The sequence below is a fragment of the Lithobates pipiens genome, unplaced genomic scaffold (genome assembly GCF_037356315.1).
Source record: "Lithobates pipiens isolate NorthernLeopardFrog02 unplaced genomic scaffold, aLitPip1_a1.2 Scaffold_1, whole genome shotgun sequence".
Classification (NCBI taxonomy): domain Eukaryota; kingdom Metazoa; phylum Chordata; class Amphibia; order Anura; family Ranidae; genus Lithobates; species Lithobates pipiens.
Window position 1 is genome coordinate 227,089,160 of NW_027507685.1, and position 14,505 is coordinate 227,103,664.

Sequence of the window (14,505 nt, forward strand, 5' to 3'; positions counted from 1 at the left end):
CATGGATCAATGCAAAAGAAAGTTTTAAAAACGGCCGTTTTTTCAGGAGCAGTGATTTTAATAATGTGTGAAACAATAAAAGTGTAATATTCCTTTAAATTTCGTAGCTGGGGGGTGTCTATAGTTTGCCTGTGAAGGGGCGCATGTTTCTGGTGCTTAGAACTGTCGCTGCACAAAGTGTCATTTGTGCAGGAAAAAAAGTATTTTAAAATCACTTGCGGCTAAATTGTCGGCTCCCCGTAATACAGAGAACACTCAATGTGTGTTCTCTGTATTAGCTGACAATTCATTCATTCATTGATAAAAAAAAAAAAAAAAAGCGTGGGGGTTCCCCTAAATTCAATTACCAGGCCCTTCAGGTCTGACATGGATATTAAGGGGAATCCCGTGTCAAATTTGACGTGGGGGTCCCCCTAAATATCCATACCAGACCCTTTAGGTCTGATATGGATATTAAGGGGAATCCCGCATCAAATTAAAAAAATAATTGACGTGGGGGTCCCCCTAAAAATCCATAGCAGACCCTTTATCCGAGCATGCAACCTGGCAGGCCGCAGGAAAAGAGGGGGGGACGAGAGAGTGGCCCCCCCTCCCTCCTGAACCGTACCAGGCCACATACCCTCAACATTGGGAGGATGCTTTGGGGGTCTGTGACCCCTCAAAGCACCTTATCCCTATGTTGATTAGGACAAGGGCCTCATCCTCACAACCCTGGCCGGTGGTTGTGAGGGTCTGCGGGCGGGGGGCTTATCAGAATCTGGAAGCCCCCTTTAACAAGGGGACCCCCAGATCCCGGCCACCCCTCCTGTTTGAAATGGTAAGGGGGTACAAAAGTACCCCTACCATTTCACAAAGAAAGTGTAAAAATGGTTAAATAAGACAAGCACACCTTTGAAAAATTCCTTTATTAAAAAAATAAAAAAATAAATAAAAAGATTCCAGCGGTGCTAATCCACTCTTGCTATCCAGCGACGGATCTCCGGGGTCCAGCGATGGATGATCATATCCAGCGACGAGGGATCTCTCAGTCCAGCGCTGTCCATACATCCGTCTTCTGTCTCCAGTACGGAGACACTGCGGAGATCCCAGCGCTGACGTTTCTTATATTAGGAGGGCGGGGCCACCCGTCACCTGACCCCGCCCCTCTGACACTGGAGAGGGAAGCCAGGGGTTCCCCAGTGACGTGTGGGTGACCCCACCTCCTCTGATGTAACACAGGTTTCCGTTATATCAGAGGGGGCGGGCTCACCCATACGTCACTGGGGAACCCCTGGCTCCCTTCACCAGCGTCAGAGGGGGCGGGGTCAGGAGGCGACCGGGTCCTTTACCCTGCTTGGCATGGAGCTGAGTGAGAAGAGATGGCCCCCACCCGGCTCCATACCATTGCAGGGCGGAAGAGATGTCAAAATGTCACTTCTGCCCATAGCTCTTAAAAACAACATTTATTGCATTTTAGTATAAATATGAGATCTGAGGTCTTTTTGAACCCAGATCTCATATTTAAGAGGTCCTGTCATGCTTCTTTTCTATTACAAGGGATGTTTACATTCTTTGTAATAGGAATACAAGTGATCCAGTTTTATTTTTGTTTAAAAGAACAGTGTAGGGTGGTTGGCCGCTTTAATGAATGGGGGTGGGCGGAGCCGGAGGGCGGAGCCACGGCATCTCCTATGTGCTAGCAGTGCGTAATGCTAGCATTCCGAGAGCGGAGGAGGAAGCGATCCCCACCCACCCTCCCTGTTTTTGTACGGGTGGTTGGTTCCAGGTATATCAGAGTATGATCCGTTGGGCGGTTCTTGGGGCTTTAGATGAGGAAGTGAGGTACAGGTAAAAAAACCTGTTGTACCCATCCATGGGATGGGGGTGGTTTAATGTACTTCCAGGTTATGAGGGGTAAACCTGGAAGTGTTTAAAAGGGTAGGTCACTGCTACAGTTGGTTATAGCCTCCGAGACAGAGGTTAAAGATGAAGGTCAAGAGGTTAAAGATGAAGTTGTTTGCAGTGACCATTATGTTGTGATGCTACGTACCCATGACCCCTTAGAAAGGCTGGGAATGTTTATAGTATTTAAAAGTTTATGGAAATTTATTACAATTATATTTTGTTAATAAAGTTTAGGCATTTACTCCAAATCTAGTCCAGTCGTTGTCAATGGGGATGGGGTTTGGAGGGGGTATGCCTGTCATGGGGGAAGATTTCTTAGATAAACATTCCACTGGGTTGAGTCCTACAAATGTCATGTACGAAGCAGCGCTAATAAATGAAAATCAGTGTTAAGAAAACATGGATAAAACTAAACATAACCCAATAGACTTATAAAGTGGAAAATTGGGAGAAATTTGCTAAATAAACCAAAAGTCCATCATATTCAGTGAAGACAGAGACTAAAATATGTATGTGCACCACAAAATAAGTTCAACAGAAAGGGAAAGACAGATTATCCACCGATCTTTCTTTTTGTGAATATGCTCACCATTAGTGATGGACGAACTTCCGACGGGACGTTTCGCGAACGCGAAACGCGAACGGACACAAACGTTCGCGAAAACGACCGTTCGCCGCGGGCTCCATTGACTTCAATGGGAGGCGAATTTCGCAAACCTTTAGGTCGAATTTGCGGCCACGGGGTAATTATTAGGGGGTAGCACGTAGTCCCACCACCTGGACAATAGCATAATACATGTATGAGGTGAATTTGGGATCGATAACTACAAGCATTTTTTTTTTATTTGGGAAATTGTTCTGACAATTCAGGACTATGGAGCTAATGAAGGCAATGGAGGAGAGGGAAGGTCAGGGACCAGGGTAGGCAAACAAGAGGGTGCAGGAGATACAGAGCACTGACAGCAGCACCGTAATACAGAGCACTGACATCAGCACCGTGACATACAGCGCTGACAGCAGCTCCGTGACATACAGCGCTGACAGCAGCTCCGTGACATACAGCGCTGACAGCAGCTCCGTGACATACAGCGCTGACAGCAGCTCCGTGACATACAGCGCTGACAGCAGCTCCGTGACATACAGCGCTGACAGCAGCACCGTGACATACAGCGCTGACAGCAGCTCCGTGACATACAGCGCTGACAGCAGCTCCGTGACATACAGCGCTGACAGCAGCTCCGTGACATACAGCACTGACAGCAGCTCCGTGACATACAGCGCTGACAGCAGCTCCGTGACATACAGCGCTGACAGCAGCACCGTGACATACAGCGCTGACAGCAGCTCCGTGACATACAGCGCTGACAGCAGCTCCGTGACATACAGCGCTGACAGCAGCTCCGTGACATACAGCGCTGACAGCAGCTCCGTGACATACAGCGCTGACAGCAGCTCCGTGACATACAGCGCTGACAGCAGCTCCGTGACATACAGCGCTGACAGCAGCTCCGTGACATACAGCGCTGACAGCAGCTCCGTGACATACAGCGCTGACAGCAGCTCCGTGACATACAGCGCTGACAGCAGCTCCGTGACATACAGCGCTGACAGCAGCACCGTAAGCAGCCCCAGGAGGAAGTCAGCACAGCACAGGGATGGTGTGATCCCCTCATAATAAGAACCCCCAGGAGGAAGTCAGCACAGCACAGGGATGGTGGGAGCCCCTCATAATAAGAACACCCAGGAGGAAGTCAGCACAGCACAGGGATGGTGGGAACCCCTCATAATAAGCAGCCCCAGTAGAAATATGACACCGCTCAACCTCTTCAAAGAGGAGGGTAGGGGCATATAGTACGGTGTGCTTTTTTGGGTCAGGGAAGTGAGCCAAATGAATTAAGAAGGTCTGTGTGCTTGATTCCAAAAATTGTTTATAGACATATACATGGTCTACTGATCACATGTGTTGAATTCCTCCGAGATCCATGCCTCATTCATTTTTAGAAATGTGAGGTAGTTAACACTGTGGTGAGCTAGGCGAGTACGCTTATCGGTCACAATCCCCCCTGCTGCGCTGAACGTCCTTTCGGACAGGACACTGGATGAGGGGCAAGCCAACAGTTCGATTGCAAATTGGGCAAGCTCTGGCCAGAGGTCAAGCCTGCCCACCCAGTAGTCTAGGGGTTCATCACTCCTCAGAGCGTCCACATCGGCCGTTAACCCAATGTAGTCGGACACCTGACGGTCTAGGCGTTCCCTGATGCTGGATCCGGATGACACCTGTCGATGGGTCGGCTGAAAGAATGACCTCATATCCGAAGTCACCAACACATCTTCAAACCGGCCTCTTCTTGCAGGCGCTGTTGGATTGGTACCCGCAAATCCTTCTCTGGGAGTGGGAATTGCTCCTCTGCCAGCGCACGCAAAAGCAGAATGCAGCATTTCTCGAAGCAAGGCCTGGAAGTGCTGCATTCTGACAGCCCTCTGCGACGGCGGTAACATTTCCGCCATTTTGTGTTTGTACCGGGGGTCTAAGTACGTTGCCACCCAGTACTGGTCCTTGACCCTCATGCTTTTTATACGGGGGTCCCTATTAAAACACTGGAGCATGAAGGCCCCCATTTGCACTAAAGTGGAAGCGGTGTGGTGGCCTGGCTCCTGCTCATCATCCAGGATAATGTCGTCCTCTTCATTCTCCTCTCCCCATCCTCGCACAACAGGGATCCCAGAAAGGTTTAAAGCATGCTCTTCTTGCTCCTGCTCATCCGCCCCGGCACCATCCTCCTCTGACTCCTCATCAGACTCCTGTTGTTGACTTGTCTCAGATAGAGTAGCCCCCCCTGGGAATTCATCCAGCATTGCGACTTCCTCATCTTCCCGCTCCTGCTCCTCCACAGCCTGATCAATGACACGACGCAATGCACGCTCCAGAAAGAAGGCATAAGGTACCATGTCACTGATGGCGCCATGGCTGCGACTGACCAGTTTGGTGATCTCCTCAAATGGCCGCAGAAGTCTGCATGTGTCGCGCATGAGCAGCCACTGGCGCGGTGAAAAAAAACCCAGCTCCCCAGAACCGTTTCTTTCGCAGAGTTCATACAGGTAGACGTTAACTGCACGTTTCTGCTGGAGCAGCCTATCAAGCATATAGAAGGTTGAGTTCCATCGCGTCGGGCAATCGCAAATAAGACGTCTGACCGGCAGATGGTGTCGCCGCTGAATGTCAGCAAGGCGAGCCATGGCCGTGTAAGATCTTCTGAAATGGGCCGAGATTTTCCTTGCCTGCCGCAAGATGTCCTGGACCCCAGGGTATTTGACAAGGAATCGCTGCACGACCAAGTTTAAGACGTGTGCCATGCACGGCACGTGCGTGATTTTGCCCTGTTTCAATGCGCTAAGCAGATTGGCACCGTTGTCACACACCACTTTACCAACTGTCAAATTGAGCGGTGTTAGCCACTCATCTGCCTGTGAACGCAAAGCTGAAAGGAGTGCCGGGCCAGTGTGGCTCTTTGCTTCCAGGCACAACAGACGCAGCACGGCATGGCAACGTCTCACCTGGCATGTGGAATAGGTTCTGGGGAGCTTGGGCGGTGCAGTGGAAGAGACGCTAGCAGCGGAAAAGGAGGAGGCAGCTGAGGAGGAGAGGGAGGAGGATGGAGTAGGAGGAGGAGAAGAAGAGTCAGGCCTGCATGCAATCCGTGGCGGTAAAACCAAATCTACACGGGTGCCACGGGTTACATGCTTGACGGCCGTCAGAAGGTTCACCCAGTGGGCAGTAAAACTGATATACCTTCCCTGCCCGTGTTTGCTAGACCACGTGTCTGTGGTCAGATGTATCTTGGCACCGACACTGTGTGCCAGAGATACATTCACTTGCCGCTGAACATGGCCATATAGCTCTGGGATGCCCTTCTCTGAGAAATACTTCCTTCCTGGGACCTTCCATTGTGGTGTTCCAATGGCCACAAATTTGCGAAAGGCCTCCGAGTCCACCAGTTTATATGGCAGTAGTTGGCGGGCTATGAGTTCTGACAAGCCAGCCGCCAACCGTTGGGCAAGAGGGTTATCCGGCGTCATCATTTTTTTACGCTCAAACATTAGGCCCACGGAAGCCTGCCTTTTTGCAGAAAAATGTGAGCTTGGCGTGATGGAAGGTGGAGTGGAGGACAATTGTGAGGAGAGAGGAGAAGGAGAAGTAGAAGACGAGGCTGGACGGTGAGAGCCTGCAGTGTGGCTTTGTGTGTTCCGTTGCTCCCACTGGGCTCGGTGATGGCTGCTCATGTGCCTTCTTAAGGCGGTCGTCCCTAGGTGAGTATTGGGCTTACCGCGACTAACGCGTTGACTGCAAAGATTGCAGATGGCAACGCTATTGTCAGCAGCGGACACGTTAAAAAAAGCCCACACTGCGGAGCCATGTGCCGGTGTCCTGGGAGCGCCAGATGTGACCGTACATGGTCGATGACTCGCTCCTGATACATTTGCAGTCTGCTTTGTCCCTGCTGTGCAATGTAAGTCATTGCTGCTTCTCCTCCCTATCTGCTGGTCCATATCTCCCTCTGAACTCCCCTCCTCTTCCTCTCTTGTGGGCACCCACGTGACATCACTAGACACGTCATCATCAACGTCACCTTCCCCACCGCTATAAGTAGAGTAGGCAGCAACACCGGGGACCAACCTCCTCCTTGGGCTGATCTGGGTACTGGCGTCAGACTGCTGAGTAGCGCTTGTTGCTACCTCCTCTTCCTGATCCAATACCAAGAGTGGCTGCGCATCAGAAATGTCCTCTTGATATGGATCGGAAAATAATTCCAGTGACTCAAGCGGAAGGTATGTGGTGGTGGTGGTGGTGGTCGTGTTGTTGGTGGTAGTGTCTTTGGGGGTGCACATAGCAGAGAGTGAAGAAGAGGGTGCAGATCGAGAGGATGAGGAGGGTGCAGAAGAGTAAGGCTGAGCGAGCCACTCAACCAAGTCTGGTGCATCCTTTAAAGTAATTGAACGCACCTTCTGCAACTTCCCACTTTGGCTCAAGCCTGTTGCTCCTGCCCTACCCCTACCACCCCTGCGGAAGGGCCTGCCTCTTCCTCTGCATGTCATTTTTTAAATGACCCTGTGACAAAACTCTTAGTCCCTATACCGCTGAAGGACTGCTGCAGTATAGGTGAGCGGTCAGCAGTGGTGCACGTCAACCCTATCTATTGTGGACCTATAGCGGTCCTTACAGAACAGCAGACTGTACCGCACTCAAGCCTATGTACCGTAGCACCCTATACCAAGTTACCAGTCCTTATAAGAACTTTTGTGGACCAAGCAGGTTGTGTATTAGTGTTTAGCAGACTGTACGTCAGTCCCTATACCGCTGAAGGACTGCTGCAGTATAGGGCAGCGGTCAGCAGTGGTGCACGTCAACCCTATCTATTGTGGACCGATAGCGGTCCTTACAGAACAGCAGACTGTACCGCACTCAAGCCTATGTACCGTAGCACCCTATACCAAGTTACCAGTCCTTATAAGAACTTTTGTGGACCAAGCAGGTTGTGTATTAGTGTTTAGCAGACTGTACGTCAGTCCCTATACCGCTGAAGGACTGCTGCAGTATAGGGCAGCGGTCAGCAGTGGTGCACGTCAACCCTATCTATTGTGGACCGATAGCGGTCCTTACAGAACAGCAGACTGTACCGCACTCAAGCCTATGTACCGTAGCACCCTATACCAAGTTACCAGTCCTTATAAGAACTTTTGTGGAACAAGCAGGTTGTGTGTTAGTGATTAGCAGACTGTACGTCAGTCCCTATACCGCTGAAGGACTGCTGCAGTATAGGTGAGCGGTCAGCAGTGGTGCACGTCAACCCTATCTATTGTGGACCGATAGCGGTCCTTACAGAACAGCAGACTGTACCGCACTCAAGCCTATGTACCGTAGCACCCTATACCAAGTTACCAGTCCTTATAAGAACTTTTGTGGACCAAGCAGGTTGTGTATTAGTGTTTAGCAGACTGTACGTCAGTCCCTATACCGCTGAAGGACTGCTGCAGTATAGGGCAGCGGTCAGCAGTGGTGCACGTCAACCCTATCTATTGTGGACCGATAGCGGTCCTTACAGAACAGCAGACTGTACCGCACTCAAGCCTATGTACCGTAGCACCCTATACCAAGTTACCAGTCCTTATAAGAACTTTTGTGGACCAAGCAGGTTGTGTATTAGTGTTTAGCAGACTGTACGTCAGTCCCTATACCGCTGAAGGACTGCTGCAGTATAGGGCAGCGGTCAGCAGTGGTGCACGTCAACCCTATCTATTGTGGACCGATAGCGGTCCTTACAGAACAGCAGACTGTACCGCACTCAAGCCTATGTACCGTAGCACCCTATACCAAGTTACCAGTCCTTATAAGAACTTTTGTGGAACAAGCAGGTTGTGTGTTAGTGATTAGCAGACTGTACGTCAGTCCCTATACCGCTGAAGGACTGCTGCAGTATAGGTGAGCGGTCAGCAGTGGTGCACGTCAACCCTATCTATTGTGGACCGATAGCGGTCCTTACAGAACAGCAGACTGTACCGCACTCAAGCCTATGTACCGTAGCACCCTATACCAAGTTACCAGTCCTTATAAGAACTTTTGTGGACCAAGCAGGTTGTGTATTAGTGTTTAGCAGACTGTACGTCAGTCCCTATACCGCTGAAGGACTGCTGCAGTATAGGGCAGCGGTCAGCAGTGGTGCACGTCAACCCTATCTATTGTGGACCGATAGCGGTCCTTACAGAACAGCAGACTGTACCGCACTCAAGCCTATGTACCGTAGCACCCTATACCAAGTTACCAGTCCTTATAAGAACTTTTGTGGACCAAGCAGGTTGTGTATTAGTGTTTAGCAGACTGTACGTCAGTCCCTATACCGCTGAAGGACTGCTGCAGTATAGGGCAGCGGTCAGCAGTGGTGCACGTCAACCCTATCTATTGTGGACCGATAGCGGTCCTTACAGAACAGCAGACTGTACCGCACTCAAGCCTATGTACCGTAGCACCCTATACCAAGTTACCAGTCCTTATAAGAACTTTTGTGGACCAAGCAGGTTGTGTATTAGTGTTTAGCAGACTGTACGTCAGTCCCTATACCGCTGAAGGACTGCTGCAGTATAGGGCAGCGGTCAGCAGTGGTGCACGTCAACCCTATCTATTGTGGACCGATAGCGGTCCTTACAGAACAGCAGACTGTACCGCACTCAAGCCTATGTACCGTAGCACCCTATACCAAGTTACCAGTCCTTATAAGAACTTTTGTGGAACAAGCAGGTTGTGTGTTAGTGATTAGCAGACTGTACGTCAGTCCCTATACCAATGAAGGACTGCTGCAGTATAGGGCAGCGGTCAGCAGTAGTGCACGGCAACCCTATGTATTGTGGACCGATAGCGGTCCTTACAGAACAGCAGACTGTACTGCACTCAGGCCTATGTACCGTAGCACCCTATACCAAGTTACCAGTCCTTATAAAAACTTTTGTGGACCAAGCAGGTTGTGTGTTAGTGTTTAGCAGACTGTGCGTCAGTCCCTATACCGCTGAAGGACTGCTGCAGTATAGGGCAGCGGTCAGCAGTAGTGCACGGCAACCCTATGTATTGTGGACCGATAGCGGTCCTTACAGAACAGCAGACTGTAACGCACTCAGGCCTATGTACCGTAGCACCCTATACCAAGTTACCAGTCCTTATAAGAACTTTTGTGGACCAAGCAGGTTGTGTGTTAGTGATTAGCAGACTGTACGTCAGTCCCTATACCAATGAAGGACTGCTGCAGTATAGGGCAGCGGTCAGCAGTAGTGCACGGCAACCCTATGTATTGTGGACCGATAGCGGTCCTTACAGAACAGCAGACTGTAACGCACTCAGGCCTATGTACCGTAGCACCCTATACCAAGTTACCAGTCCTTATAAAAACTTTTGTGGACCAAGCAGGTTGTGTGTTAGTGTTTAGCAGACTGTGCGTCAGTCCCTATACCGCTGAAGGACTGCTGCAGTATAGGGCAGCGGTCAGCAGTAGTGCACGGCAACCCTATGTATTGTGGACCGATAGCGGTCCTTACAGAACAGCAGACTGTAACGCACTCAGGCCTATGTACCGTAGCACCCTATACCAAGTTACCAGTCCTTATAAGAACTTTTGTGGACCAAGCAGGTTGTGTGTTAGTGATTAGCAGACTGTACGTCAGTCCCTATACCAATGAAGGACTGCTGCAGTATAGGGCAGCGGTCAGCAGTAGTGCACGGCAACCCTATGTATTGTGGACCGATAGCGGTCCTTACAGAACAGCAGACTGTAACGCACTCAGGCCTATGTACCGTAGCACCCTATACCAAGTTACCAGTCCTTATAAGAACTTTTGTGGAACAAGCAGGTTGTGTGTTAGTGATTAGCAGACTGTACGTCAGTCCCTATACCAATGAAGGACTGCTGCAGTATAGGGCAGCGGTCAGCAGTAGTGCACGGCAACCCTATGTATTGTGGACCGATAGCGGTCCTTACAGAACAGCAGACTGTAACGCACTCAGGCCTATGTACCGTAGCACCCTATACCAAGTTACCAGTCCTTATAAGAACTTTTGTGGACCAAGCAGGTTGTGTGTTAGTGATTAGCAGACTGTACGTCAGTCCCTATACCAATGAAGGACTGCTGCAGTATAGGGCAGCGGTCAGCAGTAGTGCACGGCAACCCTATGTATTGTGGACCGATAGCGGTCCTTACAGAACAGCAGACTGTAACGCACTCAGGCCTATGTACCGTAGCACCCTATACCAAGTTACCAGTCCTTATAAGAACTTTTGTGGAACAAGCAGGTTGTGTGTTAGTGATTAGCAGACTGTACGTCAGTCCCTATACCAATGAAGGACTGCTGCAGTATAGGGCAGCGGTCAGCAGTAGTGCACGGCAACCCTATGTATTGTGGACCGATAGCGGTCCTTACAGAACAGCAGACTGTAACGCACTCAGGCCTATGTACCGTAGCACCCTATACCAAGTTACCAGTCCTTATAAGAACTTTTGTGGACCAAGCAGGTTGTGTGTTAGTGATTAGCAGACTGTACGTCAGTCCCTATACCAATGAAGGACTGCTGCAGTATAGGGCAGCGGTCAGCAGTAGTGCACGGCAACCCTATGTATTGTGGACCGATAGCGGTCCTTACAGAACAGCAGACTGTACTGCACTCAGGCCTATGTACCGTAGCACCCTATACCAAGTTACCAGTCCTTATAAAAACTTTTGTGGACCAAGCAGGTTGTGTGTTAGTGTTTAGCAGACTGTGCGTCAGTCCCTATACCGCTGAAGGACTGCTGCAGTATAGGGCAGCGGTCAGCAGTAGTGCACGGCAACCCTATGTATTGTGGACCGATAGCGGTCCTTACAGAACAGCAGACTGTAACGCACTCAGGCCTATGTACCGTAGCACCCTATACCAAGTTACCAGTCCTTATAAGAACTTTTGTGGACCAAGCAGGTTGTGTGTTAGTGATTAGCAGACTGTACGTCAGTCCCTATACCAATGAAGGACTGCTGCAGTATAGGGCAGCGGTCAGCAGTAGTGCACGGCAACCCTATGTATTGTGGACCGATAGCGGTCCTTACAGAACAGCAGACTGTACCGCACCCAAGCCTATGTACCGTAGCACCCTAGACAGACCAAGTTACCAGTCCTGATAAAGAGCTTTGTGGAACAAGTGAGTTGTGAATGATTAGCAGACTGCAGCAGAAGGGCAGCAGTCAAGTATAATATTCTTTCTATATTTGGAAGAAAGAATATTATACGTGTACAAGCCTATTACCGTACCACTGATACCAGTCCTGAAAAGAACCTTTGTGGAACTAATAGTAACAGCAAGTCTTTAAAATTATCCTCACTGCCTGACACACTGCTTCCTGCCTGTCCCTATACAAATTGGCAAAAAAGAGTAGGCTGGAACGATTAGCTGGAACAGCTCTTTTGTGGACCTGATAGTAACAGCTAATGATGATGATGATGATGATGATGAAGAAAGACTAATCTGGCTGAGCTGTCCCTAAAATAGCAGCATACAGCGCTCTGTCCCTTTATCTAAACTGACAAAAGAAACTCAGGCTGCTGACCTAACACCTATACCAGTCCTGAAAAGAACTTTTGTGTACCAAATAGCTAGCGTTTTCTCTGTCCCTACTCCACACAGGATCCTTTCCCTACAGTGACAGAAGAAAGAATGTAAAATGGCCACCGGATCGGGTGTATTTATAGGTTAGGGGGAATGTCCAAGTGTCCATGAGCTGTCATGTCTCAATTGGTTGTCCTGTAACACATGATAAACGTGTCACGAAAGGTTAAAGTTCTTGTATACATTAAACACGTAAGTCCGCCGGGGCGAACGACGGAAAAAGGCGTTCGAACCCGCGGACGGCGAAAGTCGGAAATTCGCCGCGAAACGACCGCCGGGCGAACCGTTCGGCCATCACTACTCACCATACCTTAGATATGGTACTATAGGACCAACCATTAGATTGGCCATCCGACAAGGATCTGCTTATGTTGATATGTTGTGGATAGTTCAGAGAAGGTAAGGTCTTGTTGAGTTTTTTGGCCTCCCCTAATGAAATGTGATTTCAGCCCAAGCGAAATCACACAGCAGTTTCCAAATTCAAGCTCTCCCATTTGTACAAATGGCAAAATAACATTCCTGCAATGTATCAAAAATAGTCAGACCTTACCTAACTCTTCATGACATTGCTATATTATGGGACACGTAACAACTTTTTCTCAAGACAGAGGTTTAGGAGGTGTAGAGAGCTGTAAGGGAATGTTCATGACCGGGGATCATCACCAGAAAGGGAAGAAAGATGATACATAGATACATATTTTTTAAGCATATTTTTTAACAATAAAGCACTGGTTCTAAACAATATTATACTATGGAGATGTCTCTTTTATGAGGTGCATGAGAGGCTGGAAGGATGTGGCTCTTAGGACCAACAATTATTATATGGGCATGCTTTATCTAACCAAATAGATAATTTCTTAATCAATGTGGAGCTGGCACATGACCCATATATTTCCCAGCCTGTCTGCAGAGAAACATATGCCTGAGGAGCTTCTAGTCCTCTGCTGCTGGTCACAAAACAAAAAACAGCCTTTGGAGAGTAAAAATAAATAATTAATATCAATAAACTGTTTTGAATTACCATACAAATATATATTTGAAATATTTTTTTTATTATTTTTGGCAATAACATGGTGTGGCGGATTTCTGACAGTCACAGGCTGTGCCACGCCTTTCCAGCCTTTGTCTTAGAATAAGAGGGAGGTGAAGCCTCCATTAATCTACATATGATATCCCCCCTCCCCCCATTGTGTTTAGCTGGTTAGTGGGCATAGGGGAGGAGGGAGGGAGTGGGCTGTCATTTACCACTGTGTGTACACCTACATGTGTGACTATATAGTCACATGGGCTGCTCAGATTTGATACAGTGAAATGTTCAGCAGCAGAAACTCACTGGAAACTGAGAATGTGCAGTAACTGCTAACGCTGCTCTGCAAAATCCCAAACTGTATTGGGGTCATGAACAGAAAATGAAGATAGAGAGCAACATGATAAACTGTTTCTTTTGCAGAATGCAGAAATTAATCTCATAGTGACTGAGTGAGTACAAACAGCATGTAATACACCATTTATTGAAATTTGTTATGATGTTTGTTTAGTGACACTTTAAGACCCCTTTCACACTGGAGGCGTTTTTCAGGTGTTTTAGCACCAAAAATAGCACCTTTAAAGCGACTGAAAAACGTCTTTCAATGCTCCCCAGTGTTAAAGCTCAAGTGCTTTCACACTGGGGCACTGCACTGGCAGGAACGTTAAAAAAAGTCCTGCAAGCAGCATCTATGGTGCTGTGTATACAGCCAATGGGCACCACTGCCGAAGCGACTGCAAAGCGTTCCGGCAGCAGCGCTACACCGGCGTTGTTAACCTTTTCTTCGGCCGCTAGCGGGGGGTTAAAGCACCCTGCTAGCAGCCGAAAAGCGATGATAAAGCGCCGCTAAAACTAGGGGCACTTTATCGCTAACGCGGCAGGCGGCTCAGTGTGTGAAAGGGCTCTAAGAGAGTGGATCTTGAAGCACTGGAAATATGTTGTTGAAATAAATGATATAGCTACAAGCCCAACCTTCTACTATAGCTAACAGGGTAAAAACACTGAGTGGTGTCATGAAAGCTTAGCAACAGTTGGCCAAGGTTTGGGCAAGGCCGCTGAAGATCCCTGCCCATTGTAATGACAATGAGGTCAATAATTATTCGGTGTTCAACAATCTTTGTCTTCTGCTCTTTGTCAGAGATACAGATCCAAATACTACGAGAACTAGAAGCAGGATGACGGCCAGGCATATGGCAATCACTACTCCACTGGAAATGCCGGGGCTGACCTCAGTTGACTTCCTAGAGAGCCCTGAATAAAGGAAACATACACATTGTTATTGCAATATCATAACATTCAGTTTTTAACAAAAAGTGTCATTCATCCATGCTACCTCAGTTGACGTTTCCTATTATTTCCTGTTCAAACAAGCTGATGGCAGCTGGAGGGAGGCAACTTGCCCAGCTTAAAACCATGAA

General features: G+C 48.7%; 1 protein-coding gene across 1 annotated transcript in view; it reads right to left on the reverse strand.

Annotated features, from left to right (window-relative positions):
• Nucleotides 1-13,986: 13,986 nt before the first annotated feature.
• The window catches only part of LOC143983891 (HLA class I histocompatibility antigen, alpha chain F-like), a 31,747-nt gene continuing 31,228 nt past the window's right edge, over nt 13,987-14,505 (reverse strand). The window contains exon 5 of the mRNA XM_077484020.1: nt 13,987-14,338. Coding sequence (XP_077340146.1) covers nt 14,184-14,338 — 155 coding nt within the window. The 3' untranslated portion in view covers nt 13,987-14,183. The remainder of the gene's footprint in view (nt 14,339-14,505) is intronic.